This window comes from Puma concolor, unplaced genomic scaffold (assembly GCF_028749965.1).
Source record: "Puma concolor isolate L17-30 unplaced genomic scaffold, mPumCon1.1.hap2 unalloc_scaffold_11, whole genome shotgun sequence".
NCBI classification, from domain to species: Eukaryota; Metazoa; Chordata; class Mammalia; order Carnivora; family Felidae; genus Puma; species Puma concolor.
The window spans coordinates 451,337-474,510 of NW_028240136.1; the positions used below are offsets into that span (position 1 = coordinate 451,337).

The window sequence follows — 23,174 nt, forward strand, 5'->3', positions numbered from 1 at the left end:
CAGCCACTCTGGAAAACAGTGTGGAGGTTCCTCAAAAAATTAAAAATAGACCTACCCTATGACCCAGCAATAGCACTGCTAGAAATTTACCCAAGAGATACAGGAGTGCTGATGCCTAGTGGCACTTGTACCCCAATGTTTATAGCAGCACTTTCAACAAGAGCCAAATTATGGAAAGAGCCTAAATGTCCATCAACTGATGAATGGATAAAGAAATTGTGGTTTATATACACAATGGAATACTACATGGCAATGAGAAAGAATGAAATATGGCCTTTTGTAGCAACATGGATGGAACTGGAGAGTGCTATGCTAAGTGAAATAATGCATACAGCGAAAGACAGATATCATATGTTTTCACTCTTATATGGATCCTGAGAAACTTAACAGAAACCCATGGGGGAGGAAAAGGAAAAAAAAAAAGAGGTTATAGAGGGAGGGAGCCAAAGCATAAGAGACTCTTAAAAACTGAGAACAAACTGAGGGTTGATGGAGGCTGGAGCAAGGGGAGGGTGGGTGATGGGTATCGAGGGGGGCACCTGTTGGGATGAGCACTAGGTGTTGTTGGAAACCAATTTGACAATGAATTGCATATTTAAAAAATAATAAAATAAATAAATAAAAACATTAAAAAATTCTACATTTATGAATTTAATGTGCAATCTCCTAATTTTCCATATAGGATATACATTTTTCTTTCAACTACATGTGGGATTTTCTCAGGACTAAAACATCTAATGTATGCATATACACACAATATCAAATGAAGAAATCCACTAAAACGAAATGAAATCATACTGGTGAACACAGATTACGTTTTTTATGGCAGTACTCAAGGTGGGGTGATATTTTCAACTGGGGGGGGAGTTAACAGACACGTACACCACAATTCTTGAAGTTACAGCAACTTGCCTGCGCATCAGAAGATCTGTCTTCTTTCTTACAGGGAGAGAAAGGAGCCTTGAAAGTATGTGTGGTGAATGTAAAACTCAGGCAGGTCTGTGAATCTCAGACTGAGAAAATGAGAAAGAAAGGAAAAAAAAAACAGTGGAAATGTATCGAACAGGGTATCTAAGCATCAATTTTCATAAAGAAAAAATACCATCAGGCTTTTTCTTCTAAAATTGATTCAGGATGTTTGTTTGGTACAGTCTTACCCATACTGAGAAGTGGCCTTGGTATGTTCTTTGACCATGAGCAGTCTGGGAGGGACGCCGTGAATCTGCTTTTAGTAAAACCTGCAATCAATTTAAAAGTATTTCAGATGTTCACGAGTTCATGAGAAATCAGAAAACATGCCAAATCTCAACTGAAAAGGGGATAAGGTAACGAGGATATTTTTAAGATATTATTGATGAGATTCCTTCCAATGAAGACAAGAGAGGATAACTGTAACAAATTCTGTTGCAGGAATAATATTGAACATTCAAGAAACGGGCGGTTCCCGACACAACATACCTGTCAGGTTTCCAGTTATTTCCAACGACTACAACATTGTTGGGAAAAAATCCCCACTGAAAGTTCATAAAAGCGTGTGCGATGTGGAGGTCACATTGTGTTTTCACCTCTGGCTCTGGTTCCAGCAGGACTCGGAGAGTGGGTCCCAGCTCCTTCTTCTAGAAGGTCCTGAGAGTCAACATTTGGCGTCTTCACTTCCCAACTGAATGCGGCTCCTGTTCCTCCGAATTTGTGTCAGGATTTCTGCCCCAAAACAAGCCTGACCTGGAACAAACCAACCCCAGCCTCTCTGACGTGGCGTCACGGGACCCCATGAATCCACGGATCCTCCAGGGAAATACCGGCAGGGGAAATGAGGAACAAACCACGAACAGCCCAGAAAAAGCGAGGGACTGTGCCGCCAACCGACCACCCGCGCTTCCGGGGAGGCCGCCCAGGCCCTGCCTCCCCCGCCTCGGGACTCAGCCCCACCACCTAGGAGACGCCAAGGGGCTGCGAAGCCTCCAGGGTCTTCCCCAGGCCCGGGGGCGGAACCTGCTGGAAACGCAGCTCTGGCTCTTTGCCCACACTCAGAGGCACTGGGTCCTCAGAAGCAAGGAAGCCTTCCCAGCCCGGAGGCGCCCTGGATCAGAAAAGCCTAGTGGGCGCCTTCTCAGGCCAGCACTGCCCACGCAGAGGCCCGGCCCCTCCCTGGGCGTGGTGCGTGCGCGCCCTCTGCCGGCCGCCGTGGGAATTCCTGCAATGCTCAAGGCCATGGCTGCTCACAGCTAGAAGTACTGAGAGTGCAGCTGGTCCAGTGAAGCCTGTTCTCCTGATCCAGAAGGGTCTTAGCGAAGGGCTTGCTTGGGACACAAAGAAACCTTTTCCTTCTCCTTTTTACTGAGTGAAGAATGAAACCGAATTTATTGACGTAGTGATATCATGTGTAATGCTTTAAGCAGCATTCGCAGAAATACAGACTGCAAATTGACACCTGCTGACCTACAGGTTATGGTGTTTAGCACCATAATACTTGGGTTAAATAAAAAAGTTGACACCTCTGAGAAAGAGATACAGGCTTCCAGCTATGGAATGAATAACTCATTGGGATCCAGGGTACAGCCCATAAAATAGCGTCAATCCTGTAAGAAAGCGTTGCATGCTTTCCCAATATAGCTACCCTTGTATAGGTACCTGGAGAGCGTAATGTATACACACGGAATCACCATGATATATGCCTGAAACTAATACAACATGGGGAGTCTCCTATATTTCAATTAAAAATGACAATATTTTTAATTTCTCCTTCACCATTAAAAATTATTTCTAATTGAGAACATGTGAAATTCCATTTATACCACATTCTCTATTGTCACCATCTTGATGTTGAGAGCTTATTTTTCAAGTTGTCAATAATGTCTTTGAGGACACAAATGGGACAAGGTCAGAATGTGCATCTAGAGGGAGCTACACATCTGGTATAAATTTCCTGCCTCTATATGGGTAATTTCAATGAAAAGTGCTTTATGGACGAAGATGGATGAAATCATTTCCATCAGACTCATAGGTAGATAATTGTGGCTTCAAATCCTAATTGCCATCTCTTCATATCAGAGGAAGGCTGGGTGAAGATATAGGTTTCTCTTTTGATGTAAGAGAAGGCTGTGGTGTTTTAAACTGCTCACCTACCATCCAGAATCCAGAGATTAACAGGCCTTGGCCTTCTGCTCTGCGCAGCCCTGTCCAGGAAATGGCACCACATCCCCTGTGTCCCCCTCTCCCCTGTCATGTTTTAGCTCAGGCCCTGATCACAGTGGATGAGAATCCTGTTTAGAGAAGCTGCTCATGCTGACCTTTACTGGAGCATGGCTGTTCCCAGCCACCGCAGGGAAGCATGTGGACAGCCAGATTTTGAGCCCTTGGTGGCCCAGCCATGACCCCAACGTGGATGGAAGCCTGGTTGCCTCCATAACCTGGGAGGAAGGCGGGCCCAGCAGGAGTCAGGCGCTCTGGGGCAGAATGCATGGGCTTTGAGGACCCGGAAAGAGTCAGATGCTTACACCCAACTCCTCCTTGGTGGTGCGGAAGGAATGGGTATCATGTCATTGACATCTGCCCTGCCCGGCCCTCAAAAAGGAAACGGTGGGGGGTGGGGCGACTTGGTGGCTCAATCACTCAAGTGTCCAACTTTGGCTCAGGTCATGATCTCAGGATTTGTGAGTTTGAGCCCCACGTCGGGCTCTGTGCTGACAGCTCAGAGCCTGGAGCCTGCTTTGGATTCTGTGTCTCCCTCTCTCTCTGCCCCTCTCTCAATTGTGCTCTGTCTCTCTCTCACTCAAAAATAAACATTGCATCAAAATAAAAGATAAAAACAGAAAACACTGAGAGGAATATGGGCCATTATAAGACTCACACCCACAACAGCTCCCACCTGGATTGGTGCTACCAGGTAGCACCAATGACGTAGCTGGTACGTGGGAAAATCCACATCATGTGGATTAATGCAGGGTGTCCGCACTGTTCTACCCAAGACACTGCTGACCCCTCATCCATGTCTTGCAATCACGAATCAGCCATGTCCTGGGGGCTGATAGCTGCCCTGCTGATCACCACACACCACGGTGAGTAGGAAGTGCCACGTGCTTGCGAGGATCTATTGACGAGTGACCACAACTGTCACCAGATCTGGAGGAAGCTTGTGGCCACCACCCCAGAAGGAACCAGCGAGACATGTGCAGTCAATACAATTCAAACAGTCACTTATCTTCTGCCCCGTATTACTGTAGATTCTACCTGTTCGTGACCGTGTATACAGGGGTCACACTGTGTACATCAACACAGAATGACCGTAGGTCCTCCTGGAAGCAGATAATGACAGAGATACAGAACTGTGATGGGTTTATTAGGGGAAACGAGGAAAAACAAAATAGAGGGGACAGGAATGGTCAGGGAAAGAATTCAGTCAAATACGCATATCAGACAACTTTTCTAAATATATCACATCACCACAGCCAGTGGTCACAGTTCAGGGTCCTCTTCAAATTTCACATTCTCCTGTAAGGCAAAGAGATTTTGGGTTATTGCAATGGGATCTTGTGTTCTCCTCTATGTATTTTGTGTTCAACAATATATCTGTGGCCTTGGATGAACACTTAATTGTGTGACTGCATCTGTGTGTCTACCTCTAAGGGATTAGGACTGTCTTCAAATCTTAGATATAGATCCCTGAATGTACACACTATCACAGTTATCTTTTTCTTTTTCATAAAGTAGGACCTGAATTTTAAAAGAAAAAACACAGGGGTCTTTGCCATATTTTTTGAAACACGGATTGCCAACCTCTCAGCCTCGGGCATTACACTCTTAGTTTCATGAAATTGAATGAACATCTATTGAGGACCTTCTGTGTGGAGATACATTCATTTCCACCCTGAGAAGGGTGAGTGTCCACTCCTCCCATACATTTTACAAATTCCTTAAGTGCTTCTCACCTCTTCATCGTACTGACCTCAGAAACCAACATTGTCCCTGTTTCTCAGATTACAAACCTGAGGCTCTGAGATGACCGCCGAGAGCTGGTGTTAGAGCTGACACAGCAGGAACACAGGCAAAACCTCAGGAGATTGCGAGGGAACTTTCGGAGACGCAAACCTGCAGGCAGGGTGGTGACAGCAGACGCAGGGGTGTGGTGACCAGAGTTCAGCAGGGGCGGCTCCTCCTCACCCCTGAGTTCCCCACCAAGAGTCTGACTCAGGCTGAAGGCCAAGGAAGCGGCACAGCTGATCTACAACCTGCCTTCACATTTAGTCTCACTGAGACACACTAACTTAGGCAGACAAGCGTTTCCTAAGACTAAGTTTAACTTCCCAAGTCTCCCAGAACATTCTTCATACACGTCCAGACCCTTCAGAAAACCAAGGGAAACAACAAAATTTATTTAGATTATGAACTAGGTGCACTGTGGTGACGTTGACATTTCAGAGATGATGACTGCATTCTACATTGTGGTTGAACCCGTGCAGCAGTCCTTTGCAGACTTCACACTGTCCTCATGCTCCCTTCCCAGTGTGTGGGCCCTGCCAGAAATGGCCTCCAAGTCCATCCTACTGACCCCAACGCCCTCCCCTCTGCACCTCCTCAAACTCTGCTTACCGTGCTCAACTTCCCTTCTATTCCTGCGTGATTCAAGTTTCCCCCAGTTTCGCACTGGATCCTTCACTGGTATTTCCACTCTGGTGACCACAAGGTCTGTGTCATATAATGCATGTGCCCCCTTTCAGACGGGACACCTGAGGCACCTACACTTAGGGGTGCATCTCATCCTTCACGGAGCTCAAAGCATTGTGTCTTTCAGACAGGCACCAGTACTCCTGATACATCTGCCTTTGTGTAAAACTCCTCTTTCTTGTAGACAAGAGAAACCTACAGCTGACCTCATTACAGGGAAATGACACAGCCCATTGTACACTATGTCCTGAGAAACTTGAGATATGTGACACTGTCCCCAGGCAGGTTTGCAGTTGAATTGCCAAGCCCTCACAAGCATCCCTACATCATTCCCACCAAGTCTTTCACCAAGAAGACGAATACGCTTTATCGGTCACTCATCCAGTTCAGGTCATCTTACCAAATTTAGTACGTGGAGGAGCTGGTGGAGGAGGTGGCCCATGGCCCGTGACTGGTGGTGAAGGGTGGTCCGTGGGGGACAGCCTGCAAGGCGATCCTGGGGAAGGACCAGGCCCTCTTGCATTCATAATGGCCTGCAGAACAGAAAAGAAAGCTATGTTCGTAGGACAGAGCAAAGCACCAACACCAGCAAAAAGTGGCAACAACCCAAAGAAGCAGTGCTCATCTCCTGCCAGCTTCCCCACCACCAGGTTCCAAGAGGGCAGCATCAGCGCCAAAATCTCTACCCATACTTTGGGTTCCACTTATAGCTTTGGGGGTGGGGAACGGACGCTATGGGGACAAACCAGTGTTCCCACATGTGTGCAAATGTAGAACAGCAAGCTCGTGTCCGAGAGGATTTATGGAAGGAGTACCAAATTAATAAAATAGCATATTCCTGATAGGAAGGCATTTAAGTCCAGAATCGCCTTCCACCCCGCCTCCGCCTCCACCACAGAGGCTGCTTATTTGTATGTGAAGAACTACAGATTGAGAAGGAATGACAATCCCAGGCTCCACACATGGAATCATAGCCCTCGTGGCTCAAAGCTCTGCCTCTAAGCCCCCGCCTGTGCCCGATCTGCTTCTCTCCCGACAATGAGGTCTTCTCCTCTCTGCAAGTGCTATCCATGGGCACAGAGACATGTTCGGGGATGGGGATCCTGAGGTCATGCAGAGAACCTCGAAAAGCATGTTCTTAGAGAAACATGTTACCTATACATGTTAGGTAGGCTTAGCTAATTTATTTTCATTCAGCGGTACTTCTCAGTTAAATACAGTACAACTCGCAGGGTACTTTTGTTCTCTAAAAGATGAGCTGAAATTCTAAATAACAGAATTAACACAAATACACTTTCGTTTCTGCTGTACATCTCCATGTTTCACCTGTAACAGTGACACAGGACACAAGAGAACGTGCTCATGTGAACACAAAGGACACAGTGGAGAATTACAATGCAGGTAATTACGGATTGTCTCTCTTCACCACGCATGTAGCAATGCGTGTTTTCTAGGACAAATATGTCACCTCTCGTAGTTCAGAATATGTATACCCAGGGCACACCTGAAGGGATTCCAGACAGCACGGTTACAAAAAAAAAAAAAAAAAAAAGGCTGAATGTTGATGGGTATTACATATACTTTGTCTAAGACCACTCTAAATGACACATACAAAAATATAAGTTGGAGTGAAGGCAGTTTGCATTTTCAAAACATAAGGATAACTGCCGATTTTCTGAACACATTAATCCCCTAGAAAGAAACTGAACAGGAAGAAACAGCAAGAGCAATGATTCCACACTGAGGAGGTCCAGAAAAAATAAGTCATGCCAAAAGACTTCCAGGTGGAGTGTGGTCTCTCCCTCCCTGGGTTATTTCCAGGTATATACAAGAAAAGCCCTTGGGTGCTCAGCCCTAGGCACGATTGGTTCTAAACCTTCCACAAGGAGTTGACAGGCAGAAAGGAGAGAACCCCATAGACACTTGGGTTAAGGCTGTGCATTTGGAAAATGAGAACAAGCAGACATATCATACAACACACAAAACAGACACAAAGCCAGGAGAGAGCGCTGAACAGAAAAAGGAGGGTTTTGCCAAAGAGTTACAACTGAAAATGTCCACAGCATTTACCTTGTCCTTCGTGGTCCTTTTGGTAGAGTCAGTGTTGTTGTTACTCACAGGAGCAACATGTGGATCCGCAAAAGGCCCTAGAAGGGATGGAGGTTTATTCTGATTTGAGTAGATTGTGCAGAGATTAAAAAAAACAAAACATGGGGCGCCTTGGTGGCTCAGTCGGTTGAGTGTCCGACTTCAGCTCAGGTCACGATCTCACAGTCCGTGAGTTTGAACCCCGTGTCAGGCTCTGGGCTGATGGCCCAGAGCCTGGAGCCTGCTTCCGATTCTGTGTCTCCCTCTCTCTCTGCTCCTCCCCCGTTCATGCTCTGTCTCTCTCTGTCTCAAAAATAAATAAACGTTAAGAAAAAATTAAAACAAAACAAAAACACAAAAACAAAAAAAACCCCAAAAAACAAAAACCACTCTCCTCATTCCTCAAGCAACTTAAACTCTTTGGCTCAGTTCGATCCCAAATCACATGCACAGGGTATCCTACATGCTTCAGGTGATCCCAAGGTAAAGGGAGAGCCATTCTTTAAACTCTGATGAAGCCCCATAAAAGCCCTGGTTCAGGTGTTTTCAGAACTCCTCAAACAACTGTGGATGAGTGGGGGCACAACTGGATGGATATACGTTAGGCTGCACCTCATGCCTCCCACCGCCCAGCACATGGACTGTGTATGGCACACATCTGCTGAAGCGCTATGCCTGCTTTTCTGCATACAGCCCCATTCCATCTCCACAAGAGACACCTGTACCAACACAAAGTGGGGGAAATGACCCAAGGATGATAAGTCAATCATGAGAAACTCAAGGAATGTGGTGATGATGGCAGGTATTTTCCTTGCGTTTCAATGGTCTGTGGTACCACCTCTGCACCTTGTACAAGACTCAACAACGGGGCGCCTGGGTGGCTCAGTCGGTTAAACATCCGACTCCGGTTCAGGTCATGATCTCACAGTGCGTGAGTTCCAGCCCCACGTCGGGCTCTGTGTTGACAGCTCAGAGCCTGGAACCTGCTTCAGATTCTGTGTCTCCCTCTCTCTGACCCTCCCCCATTCATGCTCTGTCTCTGTCTCAAAAATAAATAAACATTAACAAATTTCTTTAAAAAAGTCTCAACAACAACAAAAATTAGATGAAGGTTCTTAGCAAGCCAACTCATACTGCCCAGATCATCTTACCAAGTGGTGCAGGTGGAGGGGTTCGGGATGGTCCCGAACCTGGTACAGGAGGTGGATGTGCCCAGATCAAAGGGAGGCCTCTATAGTAGGGTGGGCAGAATCTTCCAGTTGATGGAGGAGGTCGCCACGGATCCACACTGCCCTGCAGAACAGAAGTGACAGCTATGTGCAGATGCCACACAAGAGAACCAATCCGCAAAGCAGATGAAACCCATAGAAGTACGGGTCAGCACCTGCCCCCTTCTCTGCCACCAGGATCCAAGAGAGTAGAATCAGTACCTGAAAACTCTGTCCCTGCCACTGGGTACCACCTACAGCTTAGGCAACTAAACGCATGCGGTTAAACTACTGTCACCACATGTCCCTGCCCAGGTCTGAGAATTTAGAACAAAATGATCCCATCTTACAGGATTAAATAAGTAATTCCAAACTAATGAAGCAGCATATTCCAGACAGGCGGACATCCATGTCCAGGATCACTTTGCATCCCTCCACTACAGTGACGGCAAAAGCTCTGTTTTTGGCTTATTCCGAACACAGAAAAATGGACTGCAAATACACAGTTCATTCTCTGCACATGAAATCACAGCTACTCTTGGGGACAAGTTCTGCCTGCCGGCCCCACACTTGGCCCCCTCTGCTTCCCTCGCTGAGAAAGAGGTCTTCCTACTTTCTGCAAGTGCTGTCAAAGGCCAAGAAACCACTCGGGAGTTGGGGATGCCTGGAGTCTTGTAGGGGACCTGAGGAAATGTTTGCTGTGAGGAACATATTACACATCAATGAGTACTAGGCCCCCAAGTGTTCACCTGAATTCATAAGGAATTCTGATTTTGTGTACACTACAAGACACAGAGTAATACATCCTATGGGAAAAAAGAGGCAGACATTCATGAAACAGAATTAATGCAAATGTGTTTTGACTTTGGTATACATTTCCAGGGATGGGTCATGAGCGATGGTATCAGCTCTAACACTGACTGGAGACACAAGAGAACCTGCTCATATGAATAAAACTGAAGGACCTTGTGTTCAGAATACTTTTACCTAAGATACTGCTTGAAAGGATTCCAAACAGTTCATTTACCCATGAAGACGTGAAGGTGGTGAGTTATGACAATGACTTTGTCTAAAACCATCATAAATTGTACAAGGCACACAATATAAAGATGGAGGGAAGTCTTTTCATGTTTACAATGAACAGACAGTCTTCACACATGAATAGTGTGACCAGAAAGAGGAAAATAACAACAACACTGATCCCACAGAGAGGTAGTGTGTTAGGAGTCAACAAGCTTAGAGACTTTGGTATAGAGTGCAGTGTATCTTCCTGTTGTTGTTATTTTGAACACAAGGGAAAAGCCATAAGGTGGTCAACTTCTAAGTTCCTTTGGCTACTAAACTGACCAGAAAAAAGATGACAGGCTGAAAAGAAAGCAGCCTGTAGACTCTTGGGTTAAGGCTGTGCATTTGGAGAATATAAACAGGCAGACATATCACACAACACAGAAAACAGGGATAAGGCCGCAGAGCATGCTGTTCCGCAAATGAGGGTTTCCTGACAGACTTACAACTGAAAATGGCCCCAGCATTTACCTTGTCCGTCTCGGCATTGTTGGTAGACTGCTTGTAGTTGTGACTCATGGGAGTGACATCAGCTTCGGCTAAAGGCTCTGAAATGGATAGAGGTTTACTCTGATTTTAGTAGACTGTGAAGAATTCACACAAAGACCACATTTTGTGACGTGTTAAACTCTTGCCCACACTCAGGACCAGGAGGAGAGGCAGAGAGTAACCCACAAGCCTCAGTTGACCCCAGTGATGAGGGGGAGATCCATCCCATCATATCTTAATGAAGAAACCATAGGGTCCTGGCTCATGTTCTTCATAATTAGTCAAATAACTTTCAACAGGGCAGCTCAAAGAGAAATCAGGAAATCGTCACCAAAACAGCCATTTCTCAATACACATGAGGGGTAAACTCAGCATCTCATTTCAGATAAAAATTAAAATGAGAGCGTCAGTTGGTGGATAACATCAAAAAACCCTCCACAGAAGAGCATGGGTGTGTTTCTTCTGACTCCAGGCAAATTGTTCAGTCTTTCAGCTTATCTATAAGCTGCCTTCCACATGGGAGCCGGTATTATGTAACTATTTCTGAATGGAACTGAACTTGACTGGTATTATATTAATGAGTAAAGGAAAACTATGGGTGTTTAGCAGTGAAGCCGCAGAGTTGCACTGATAACATCAGAGGACGAAGCTATTTGGAGCTTGGATTCAGGAATGTAGGTCTACAGTTCACAACAATAAAAAGAAAGGAACATTAAAAATAGTCAATAAATGACCTTCTCCTCAAATAAACTAAAGTCTTCACATTGAGTCCGGGTGGGAAGAAGGATGAGGCCCCTGTCCTGTCATCCTTTCCAAGCTCTTCAGAGAGGGGGATGCTAGAGGAGGTGGGAGGGTCACAGTCAGAGGAGGGGCATGAGCTCCACCAGTCACAGAGACAAGTACCTCACTGCCTGTAGTACCAGAGGAGAACACCCTTCTGTCACCCCTTCAGACCACCTGCTGTCCTTAGTGTTTGCTCTTCTGTCCAGGACACACGATGATCACCCACAGGAAAAGGCTTTGCCGCAGAAATTAGGCTGCTGCACATCACCACATGCCTTTTACCTCTCCTCGCAGGGTTCTGCATCTCTGGACTTCCAGGCATTGGTCTCCGCCTCCTGTATCCGTCAAGCAGCCTCTTTCCTTCCATCACATCCAGTCTTGGATACAGAAAAAGAATGGACTTCTATCAGCGTTGCAACGCCACGTCCTCTGACTAGACACTAAACAGCACCGCTGTCATCCCTCAAAACACCCATAAAAACTCATGTCACGCTCCCACACCTGTGTTTCAAGCGGGCGACCTCTCGGCTCTGCTCCGCCATTTTCCTCTCCGAGATCCGAGTCTTGATCTAGGGGAGAAAAACATATCCACCTTCAGTCGTGCCAGACTGGGAACGAAAGAGAGAGAGGAGGAAAAAAGAAAACACTTACCCAGTTGTCCCGAGCATTACGCTTATAAACTGCGACCTGAAAAATCAACAATAAAAAGTCCGTGTTTAGGAATTCCAAGGGCCACTACACTCAACCACATGAGGTACTAAGGGTTCACTATGTCAGGCAGAACTCACGTTACCTGGTGTGTGAAGGTGCGTTCTGCCTTCTGCAGCTGTTCTCGTGTTTGTTCAATTTGCTGTCTGTGAGATAGAATTGTTTTCGTCAAATAAGGCCTAATAGTAGGTAGGATTATAAATAATCTGCTCATGTTCCCGTCATCCTCATATCTTCCCCCAATACAATTTATCCTTTCACATGAAACACTTTTCACACAATTCTAAATGTACAGAACCAAAGCTATTGTTCCATCCTCTCCTTACTCATTATTCCATGCCCGTAGGGTTCAGAGGTCATAGAATTCTTTTCCATTTGCAATCTTGCCCTAATTCATCATGTGACAAGTGACTTTCATCATAAAGCCAACATAAAGTTCTATTCTGCTTTCACTTGTGTACTCACCAGGTTTCCTAGGGTTGCAAAGGCCAGGACCATCAGATGGTACTACCTTGTTGATGGATATGATTTCATCCTATGGCACACTGCTTTCCTATAGATTATGACAACTGACACCACCCCTCAGGAACGTTGGCATGGATGAAGTTTCTACATGGGCAGGTCAATGCCGGAGACCCAGAAATGTTTAGTAGCTTACTTGTTTTGTTCTTTCTAATACTTATCTTTTCCTATCTGTTAATTCTCTACGGATATGTCCTCTGAATTTGTGTTTGTATTACTATATTCATGGAGTCTACCCATTGTACAAAGGTTAGAACTAAGAAACAAACAGGGGTTTCATGAGCCGCTGCTAATTAGTATCTGAACTCACTTGCACTTGTGTATGTCCCTTGTAGCTATTTTCAGATTTTCCTCTGCAGTTGCCATCTGATTCTTCATTGCCACTAGTTCACAGTTTGTCATATCCAGATTCCTAAGATGGGAAAGATATATACATAGTCCAGTAGCCAAGGTCCAGAAATTCTGCCTTTTTCCTTCTCAGCTCTCTTAAAGCCTAGACTCAAATATCCCTATCCCCTCCCCCAACGATGCACAGACTGACAACACAGTCAGAGAAATGAAGACCCCATTTAATGTTAAAGAAAATTCAACCTCCGTCTGCTGCCAAGTCGCCTACAATCAGAGCCGCCTTTCTAGTCCTCTGCTTCTACTCCTTCATCGTCAAGTCATCAAATAACATTGCACCTTGTGCCTTCCCAGAGTTGGTCTTTTGTTTGTGATGGAGAAGGCCTATTTCAGGTCAGTGTGAAAACCTGTGCCTGACCAACTGTACCCATTAGGATGAGGCAGGGGATCATCATTGCCTTACACCTCCATGGGGCAGTGCACTGAATCTCAGTCCAGAAGTTGTACCCTGACACAGACACTGAGTATGAAAGACAGCCTTCCAGGATATGGCTTCACCAGCATTGCAAATCACTCCCATACACCACTAAGGTTCAGGAGTGCAACCCCTGCCCACTCTTTCAAAGATCCTGGTGGAGGGAAAGGCCAATCTTAGAGTGGCAATATATGCTGAAATATAACATGGTGTGAACTGTCCCACAGTCAGGCTGTTATCTTCAGGAAACAGATTTCAGATGGAAAACTATCACCTTCATGGAGTCAGTCTACTTTAACAAGACTCAGTTCATTGACAGTGAAGGCAGCAAAGGGAAATGCTTAGAAAGGCTGGTTTGCTGTGTTGCCCTCAGACTATTTTGTCCATGGTGTTGCTTTAAAGGGTTTCAACTTGGCACCGGATGTACTCAAGAATCACATGCAAAACTGAAAGACTGTTAGTAGTGGACACAAAAGCACTAGACAGAGAAAGGTACATGCATTTCCTTCTGGCCTCTCAGGTAGTCCTTCAGCAAATGTTTTCTGGGGTGGCTGTAATGTAGAGGCTCTGTTGTAAGGGGGCGAAGATAGAAAGGTGGTCAGGGTGCTCTACCTGCTCCCACAAAGAGCTTACAAATTAACAAAAACAACATGCCAGTGAGACAGAGCAGGCTCCACCCCGGGTGTGGAAAGGACTAACAGAAGCTGAGCCTCCAGGGAAGACAAGGAAGCATTTCCTTTTCAATGTGAATGAGGGGCTCTAAAGGCCCTCCTCCTGAGAACAAAAGGAAATACTGGACCAAAGAAGAAACATGCACCTGGTGCACCAAATTTCTAATGAACCCATGAAGACACACTTCATACGAGTCTCACTTGCAGACTGGATGAAGAGATGCAGTACTGATGCCATCCCAACCCACAGTCTAGAAAGAAACTCCCATGGTTTCTGCAGCAAGGTAAGTCAATGTTTTCCCTAAATATTTTTGACCCAAGTCCGGTGCTGAACAAAGATCACCTAGTTCTGGCTGATAAGACAATGGGATGGGATTGAAACCTATAGGCCAATGTAAATGGATCCAGAGGGGAGCCTGTTATCAGTGTGCTTAATGCCAGGATCTTCCCTCTTCTACCCCAAGTACATGACACAAGAATGTGTGACAAGCACTAAGGACAGAAAGGAAAATGCAGGTTATAGGAAGCAAGGTAGGAAGGGCAGGCACAATTCTCCTGAATGCATTTGGCAAAAATACTCTGGATCCAATTCTAGAAGAAATATATTTATCTATAGCGGCCACCACATTCATTCATACAACAGTACTCAGGACCATTATCACATGAACGTCTTACTTTGCTGTAGCCATTTTTCTTTTTTCATAGGATTTATCAAGGACGTCTCTGCTCTCCTTCAGCCTTTTGGCTGTTTCTTCCCTGATTGCTTTAATAGAACTCACAGCATTACGAAGGTCTTCCATGGCTTTTATCCTTGCTGTAAAAAAAAATGGTTATTTTGTGCATGTGCATATGACCTGAGACTTGGTTTTGGGGTGACAGGAAAAGGGCAACTAGTGTGAAGGCAAGAAGGCATTCTTTCCCTTCCCAATGCAAAGTCATTGCCACCATATGGGGATTTCTCCCCAACAGACAACATACCTTCCAGTGCACGTTTATTGGACCTCCAGGCTCTCAGTTCCTCCAACTGACCGTTTGCATCTTCTGACTTTAGGACAGATATGAGAAAATACATTCAAGAAATAAGGATCGCACAACAATGTGAGTGCAAAGGACTCAGCATGGCTACAAAGAAAGATCCTGGGGCATAAATACAACAATGAGAAGGCAAAGAACATGGAAAATAGTTCCAGTCAAAGGGCTCACAAATGGCTTTCTTAGGAGAATATTCCTCTATGCACACTGAACATTGTTGAGCATTAAGAGAAGAAGGCAGTATACAATTTGCTATTGCCCTTCATCTCTCAACTATCTTGGGGGATTTTCTCCATATCTTGGAGGGCAGGTCTGAATGATGTGGTAATGACCTAGTTGTGAAAATAAAAGATACTTCCTAGTCCTTGAAATAGCAAACTCCTCATCGTGGTCCTAGTGACATGGCAGCTGTGCAGATGGAGGTTTGTCTCCCAGAGGCCCACTCTCTACTATGGTAAACAGCAAGCAAATATGCTATGCTCACCTCACCCAATGAACAAAAAGCCTCCAAAGTCAAATGACAGTAAAAGCAGCCAACTCTTAGCACTTCCTGATTCTTAACATTCCTCTCTCTCTCTCTTTCTGATTGCAAGGTAACATGTGCACTTTGAAGGGTGTCATTTAAAATTTTATTGAAGTGCTCAACTTTTCTGATGTTCTCCTTCAACAGAACATGTTGAATGAGTCATAACAATTCCTTAATTTTACTTGTGTTTTTAGAACGCAATCCAGGCAAAGAAAGGATTCTTACTTTCAACTTCAGAGCTTCAGCAGAGTGAATGTTACTTTCTCTCTTAGCTTCTTGAAGATGTATCTTTAATTCATTGATGTATATACAAAACATATGAAAAAGGAATCAGAATTCAAAAATAGCATCGTGGTAGATAAGCCTATGTCTGATGTGTGACTCCTTTCACAAATAAAAAGGTAGTTTTTTATTACATTTGTGAAGCGTGTCTTGAATTGGAAGTATTCATAGAACACATGAAATAGGTCAGTAGGATGAACTACAAGAGGTAAAACTAATCAAAATGAAGTCACAAGAAATATTTGAAAGGGCAATGCTACCTTCTGTTCCCACGTGGATATTGCTTCAGCCAGCTCTGTGTTTTCTTTCTCCAACGTGTTGATCTTTGCAGTTTTTTGCTGTAAATTAACTAAAAGGGGATAAAACAGTTTTTAAGGTTGTTACCAAACCAGTGACATCGAATAATCCCACTGTATTAGCAGCACAGACACATGATCTGACACATGGGTGTAACTAACTTTTTAGCTTTCTCATTGTGCCTGAAGAAAGCAAGTTTCAGCAGCATTTTAAACCCAAGAAACCTCATTTCACTGACATTCCTATACGTGTAAGCTCTAGAACACCGACTCCTCTAACAGACACAAAGTGCAAACTCCTCTCACATTGGCCCAATGTGAGAGCTCTCCTGCCCTGAGGTCACCCTTCTCATCACCACCACCGCTGCATTTACACTGATGAACACCAACCAGTCTTTGAGGGCTTGTTAAGTGTCAGGTAGCCACCTTGCCTCTCAACAGACAGCACCACAGAATCAACACAGTCCATGGGGTCCGTGCAGAATAGATTGCCCCCCATTTGCATCAAGTTCACTTTTCCCCTGGCATGAGTGGCTCCCTCCACCTCAGACTCAAAACCTTGGTTTAACCCTCTCCTGTGACACACACCCTGCCTGGCAATACCTGGCTTCTTCTCTAAGCTTAGGCTTCTTGACAGACTCAAAGAGGGTTTTCTCATCTTCACATCTCACCAAAAGCCAGGTCATGGCAAAGTACTCACTCCACACCTCAGGCTCATATCATCACTTCTGTCCTAATCATTTCTAGGCAAAATTACACTCATTCTGTTCTCCTTCCTCCTGTGGTGTTTTCCTCCCCTGGTCTCTTGTCTTAAGAGAGGCCAATCCCTCCACATTGTCACTTAGCCTCTAACAGGAAAGAGAAAGATTTTCAAGAGTTAACAAATCAAGTAGACATCAGAAGTCACCATATTTATCCTTAGTTAAAAAATGAAAACCCACACCAAACACGAGTAATGAAAAAACATTACAAAGACTACTCAAACCTAAAATCTTACCTGGATATACTGGAGGCTCTGTCTGAGAGAGGAAGAAACAAAATTAAGTTTGAGGTCAAAACATAGTAATAGTAAAAACTTATTCTTCCTGATAAAATACTGAAAGGTCATCCAATGAAATCACAATGATCATTTTGTTCAGCATAATGAATTCATAACGTTAATATAATAAAAAAGTAGAATTTCATATTTAGTTCATGATTCTTTATAAACCATTTCTGATAAAAGCATAACGATTCAGAGCTTATTTTGACCAAAAGATAGATTTACATTATATTAAATAAATATCAAAATATTCAATTCTGTCAGTGCATAATGCGGACAGTTTTACAAATACGTAAATAAAATATTTGTCTGATTTTTTTTCTCTTGTAGTCAAACCCAACATCCACACTGAAGTCCAGAACCCAGGATCATTTGAAATGCCAAAAAAAGAAAAAAAGAAAGAGAGAGACAGAGAGAAAGGGAGAGAGGAAGAAAGAGACAGAGAGAGAGAGAGAGAGATGGAGGGGGACGGTAGGGGGGTGAGAAGGAAAGGGAAGGGATGGGAAGGAGGAAGGAAGCGGCAAGGAAAGAAAAGGAAAACCTTTGTATGAAGACACGCTTCTTTCATTCTCTAGAAAGCTTTCTGAAATGTTACACAGGGTTGGCTGCTTTCCGAATCAATAAACAATTACAACATGTCAGGTGCTATGATTTTCCTAGATCACTAAAAACAGAGGGTCTTCCAAAAACACATCATCAGATGAGAAAGAGAGTGGAACATGGCTAGGGCAAAAGCACAGGCACCAAAAGAAAGGATGGCTAACATTTCAAAAACAAAGCAAAAAGGGCTCCCGTTGAGAAGGTCTAAGAAAAGCAAGAGGAACTGAATTCCTGTAAAGGCACTGGTCTAAGGCAAGGGTTAACAGTTTCCATACTGGAGACTTCTGGGAAAGTGAACCAAAGAGAGAACAGGTATTAGGGAGTAATGGTTGTCTGGGCAAAAGTATAAATAGCCATTTAAAGCCTGACTGCACTAGGATTTCTATTTTCTAGGAGCACTAAAAGCACGTCAACCATGGAAAAAGACATCCTGTGATTGTCTTGTGTCCACTGAAAAGTAACAACCATAAGATAATGACTGTGGGACTGAAGGATGCTTCCCCACTCCCAGCCCCTCACCCTTTGGAAAAGTGCCTTTATAAGCCTGGCACACTACCCTTTTGGGGAGCGATATTCCTCTTTCTCGGTGGCTCCGCTGTATACAACCTATCTCTAATAAACGCCACCTGCTTTGTTTCCCTTTCGATCAGTGTTCATTACTAAGACACTGAGACTGGAGAACCTGGTCTGGGTGGCCCAGTAACACCCAGACCCAAGTCATCCCCTGATGAATTATAGCTCAATAAATTCTAGGCAAGACTCTACTTTAACAAAAGGTAAAGACACATTTTCTTGATCGGTAGGACGTATATCCCTATTTGAAAGTTTTGAATGATGATGTGATGCTGAAGCGAGCCCCAACATCTTGCCAGGATATTGGAATATCATCATGGTATCAAAAAGTGAGTCATAAAAATGTTGTTATAGGAAAGTGTATCTACGGAGGGCAAACAGGAAACCATGGATAGTCCTTTAATGTCACATGTTTCCTTTCCTAAGCAGGGGAAATGGAAAGAGAGATGGCCTTCCAAGTACTTAATATGCATATTTTCTTTTTGAAGGGAAAGATTTCTAAATTGGCAGGAAAAGAGGAAACACAGCCACTTATAAATAAACTCATGCTCTTCTGTTCTTGCTTAGAAGGCCTGCCCTCCAGAGAAACTATTTCTCCAAAGCCTAATGGGGTTTTTCTGAAGACAAGCAATACAGATGAAGGGAAATACTCAACTACAGTGCTCTTCCTCCTTCCTGTCTCATAGGGGAGTAAACTCAGCCTAAAACCTAGGGAAAGACAAAACTTGACACTAAAAGCCTTCACCTCAGTTTTTTTAAACACGGACGTGACCCCAAGCTTCCCCAAAAACTTAACAAGGTACCCTGAAAGGAAAAACCACATCTTTTGAACACAGAATGCAAGCATTAGAATCACACTTCCTATGGCAGAGATGGTGGGATAATCAGGCTGGGAATGTAAAACCGCTCTGATTAATAGGATAATGACTCTAATGGAAGAAGTAGTCAGTATGCAAGAAGAGGTGGTGAATGTGAGCACAGAAACGATAACTCTAGGATCCAAAAGGACTTCTAGAAATCCAAAACATCATAACAGAAATAAGGAATGCCTTTGTTGGATTTATTAACACACACAACACACCTGAGGAAAGACTCAACAAGCAGAAGGAAATGTCAAGTAGAAACACCCAAAACAGAAACGCACACAAAGAAATTAAAAATACAACACAGAAAATCCAAGACCAGTGTGACAATGACAAAAGGTGTAACATACACAAAATGGGAATACCTACTTATACGTTTGAAGTGCAAATGACTGAGAATTTTCCAAAATTAATGATAGTCATAAACCACAGATTCAGGAAACTCAAAGAATTTCAAGCAGGATAAATACCCCCCTCCAAAAAAACCAAACCAAACCAAAAACAAAACAAAACAAAACAAAAAACACAAGAAACACAAGACTATCCCTAGACATATACTATTCAATCAAGAGAAAATTGAAAACAAAGAATTTTGGAAGAAGCTAAGGGGTAGTGTTGGGGGCTGGAGTTGCAGGGAGATGGAAGAAATAACACCTTACCCAAGAGGAACCAGGACAAAAAATACTCAGAATTCAGAAACCATGCAATCAAGAAGACTGAAATGTTTATACTGTTAAAAGAAAAGAACCCATCCACCTAGAATTCTGTGAACAATTAAATTGTCCTTCAAAACATGTACAAAGTAAGGGAAATTATTGGAGATACTGAGGTCAATAATAAAGGCTGAATTCTCCAAGAAAACATAATCCTTAATGTACATGCATTAACAACAGAGTGCCAAAATACATGAGGCAAAAACTGATACAACTGATAGGAGAAGTAGACATATACATTATTACAGCTGCAAGATTTCAACACCCTCTATCAGTCATTGACAGATTGAGCATAAAGATATTCAAATATAAGAACACAGTTGGACTGAACTGCATCACCAATCACCTAGATCCATGACCATCTGTAGAACACTTTCTACAATAGAAAAATACACATTCTTCTCAAGCTCATATAGAACATTCACTGACACAGACCATATTCAGGGTCATAAAATACACCTTAACTTGAAGTCAACAAAATCATAGAAAATACGTTCTCAGAACACATATGTAAGCTAGACATCAATAATAGAAAGACAACGGAAAAACTACAAAATATATGAGAGATATTCTCATAGAAGATAGAGAATAGAGATAGACTAGAGAAATTCTAAAAGAAGAGGGTCAAAGAGACATTTCACAGAATTTTAAAAATATGTCCATCTAAATGATAATGAATGTTGGAATTACTACAATTTGTGGGATGCAATGAATGCCGTGCTTAAAGGGAAATTTGAAGTACTGAGTGCATACAAATGGTCTAGTAAAAAATTTGTGCTTACCAAAAAACTTCTGCTTACTTATGCTTAAAAGCCTATCTGTAAGGTATTTGAGTATACTCACAGCAAGGACAACTCTCCAGAGGTAAATAAGACATGCACAAATTGCAACGGTGGCAGTAATAACGGCAAGCTTCCGCAGAGTTCCGAAGACACGAGAGCCAAGAGGGAAATGGTCAGCCAAAATATGGACAGGCTGAAATAATATTTGAGATAATGAGGAATAGCAAAGACATTTATAATATCTGTCACCAAGAATCATTTTTATAAACCTTCAACCAGCCTCCAGGAGGTTATAAGCACACCTCTCAAAGGCCTCCTCCTGAAGGAGAGGGAGGACAGAAGGCTTACAAAGGAGCTGGGGCAAACCTGTAGGAGTGATGATTGTGTTTACGATCTTACTGTGGTGATGGCTTCATTGTTCCTTACCCTTTTAGTAGACAGAAGTAAATGACTTCTGTTGTACATATTCACGAAGTACCTAGATAAAATCCCTTGGAACATTTCCAAACATACACCAAAATTTACGGAAGGAGGGGGGAAAGTAACAATAAAAATGTACTAGAGATTCAAATGAGGCTGTTATAGAGACAGATGTTTACAGATATGCATATAACTGAGAGATGTGCAGCTGCTCTTATAATAATATGGGATTATTCCAGCAAAAATAAATTCTACATTATTGTTTAGTTTCTAAAAACACTGAGGTTTTCTTTTTTCTAATGTTGATTTATTTTTGAAAGTAGAGACAGCGGGGGAGGAACGAGAGAGAGGGAGACAGAGAATCCAAAGCAGGCTCCACGCTGTTAGCACACAGCCTGATGCTGGGCTCAAACTCACAAACCTGAGCCAAAATCAAGAGTCAGATGCTTAACTGACTGAACCACCCAGGCTCCCCATAAGGTTTTACGTTCAAGGTTTACTTTGAATCTGAATCACAGCCCAAATTGTCAGACTTCTGAATTAAATAAAGATTTGCATAATCAGGTGATCTTGTCTATTTTGATGAAATCTATGAGGTTTTAAGTTACTTGAACACACATCTCCAAATAGCCAATACAATAAATTCAAGTTCCCATTTCATAGTGTTGCACCTAAACCAATCAATAACAACTATGGAAATTACTTTCTAAATAACACAAAAGTCCTGTGTATGGTCACCAAAACAACAGAACACATATCATTTTACTAAAACTAGACTTACCAGTCCTTTAGGAGAAAATACACTCACAATGCAATTCATACTAACTCACATACCAAACTTTAATTTTGTGCCAATAAACCTCTCTAGAAAGTAGCCTCCAAAAGGTGTACCATTTGTATCTTCAGCTCTCAGAACTGAGGTCACTAAATCGCGTCCCGGTGGGAAATGTACACTGTCTTTGAGTGGCCAGTGTCTGCAAGAGACCAGGGGCCGTCAGCACAGTGATCATGGGGATCAAAAGACAGAGGCCATCTTGACATGAATGGTAAACATCCTAAGTCCTGGGCACTCTTGATACCTCTGCCAGCTATCTGTATGCTGATTTGATTAGTTACCGTTAACTAGATTCGATCCAAGGGAGCCAGTAACACTTGGTTCCCACAGACAATGGTCATGACCAGGTGGAGGTAGGAAATGCAAGACAAGTTAGTTTGTGCAAGAATTCAGAAATGAGGGAGGGAGAGAGAGCTGAACTGATCGATGAGATGCAGCCTAGGTAGAAGGGGGAAATTGCAATAAACAGAACCAAGAAATTTCCTCCTTCGTAGACTCAAAAGAGACAGAATAGATTCTGTTGTGCCTGGAGGTATTCATGTGAGAGGATTCTGCCTCAATTTAGGTTGTTCCTGACTTGGGACCTTGCAGATCCCTCTCTAAGAATCTGGTGCATGCCAATATCAAGAAATCTACTTTTCTCTATGGGTGTCCCCTGTGTCTCTGTCTCAGGCTCTTGGGAGTACAGGTTTTGCTTTTTAATGATAGAATGAAACATTCACACTGGCAACCAGGGATTTCTTTATAGTTGGACAATCCTAAGGACATTCAAGACCCTTTTTGCTTTGGGTAAATCAACACTCTGCACATAGTTGGCTAAAGAAAGGACAAGAATGCATTCACTTCCTGATCACATCACTCCTAGTGACTTTCTTATTATAAATGTCCAAGCAGGCTGAGGCCACTTCATGTACGCTGAGCTTGTCAGCTACCTGGTTGGACACAGAGTCCTTGGGGGCAGCCTCTAAGACCAGAGGGAGAGGGCTGATGCACAAGTTCCCCAAAGCGAACAAACCAGGAAGCACAGAGCACCAACGACATTTCACTTTCCAACACCAACACTTCGGACACCACGGTTCCCAGGGCTACCAAACTTCACAAATGTGAACAACGTGCTGATAGGAAAACTAACTACGTATAAGAGGGACTCTAAACTTACAAAGCTTGAAGAAGAATCTTGACAGGCCTTCCA

At 43.5% G+C, this 23,174-nt stretch overlaps 1 protein-coding gene and 1 pseudogene across 4 annotated transcripts; one reads left to right on the forward strand and one right to left on the reverse strand.

The window, feature by feature from the left end:
• LOC147571712 (protein shisa-9 pseudogene) overlaps positions 1–2,509 on the forward strand; it is a 51,227-nt pseudogene extending 48,718 nt beyond the window's left edge.
• A 1,809-nt stretch (positions 2,510–4,318) lies between these two features.
• Positions 4,319–21,001, reverse strand: LOC147571715 (transport and Golgi organization protein 1 homolog). 4 transcript variants are annotated; one of them, XM_086696125.1, is made up of 17 exons: positions 20,789–21,001; positions 17,152–17,173; positions 16,119–16,207; positions 15,802–15,864; positions 14,997–15,063; positions 14,694–14,832; positions 12,838–12,939; positions 12,091–12,151; positions 11,949–11,984; positions 11,799–11,866; positions 11,580–11,674; positions 10,497–10,573; positions 8,904–9,045; positions 7,735–7,811; positions 6,065–6,197; positions 4,986–5,088; positions 4,319–4,491 (listed from the first exon to the last, which is right to left on the reverse strand). In XM_086696125.1, exons 1-17 carry the CDS (start codon positions 20,984–20,986, stop codon positions 4,482–4,484), a joined length of 1,482 nt encoding a protein of 493 aa, XP_086552251.1. In that variant the 5' UTR covers positions 20,987–21,001; the 3' UTR covers positions 4,319–4,481. The 4 variants fall into 4 exon arrangements, with proteins under 4 accessions (XP_086552251.1, XP_086552250.1, XP_086552253.1 ...); XM_086696124.1 differs by lacking the exon at positions 4,319–4,491 and having other exon boundaries at positions 4,847–5,088; XM_086696127.1 differs by lacking the exon at positions 4,319–4,491 and having other exon boundaries at positions 4,847–5,162.
• Positions 21,002–23,174: the final 2,173 nt, after the last annotated feature.

What these genes read in the sequence shown, in the direction of transcription:
- LOC147571715 (XM_086696124.1), bottom strand. Translation starts at nt 20,986, where the DNA reads ATGATTCTTGGTGACAGATATTATAAATGTCTTTGCTATTCCTCATTA. An exon ending in TATCCACGTGGGAACAGAAG is followed by an intron (nt 15,865 to 16,118) that starts GTAGCATTGCCC and finishes AATGAATTAAAG; the next exon opens with ATACATCTTCAAGAAGCTAA. An exon ending in CTGAAGCTCTGAAGTTGAAA is followed by an intron (nt 15,064 to 15,801) that starts GTAAGAATCCTT and finishes TCTGTCCTAAAG; the next exon opens with TCAGAAGATGCAAACGGTCA.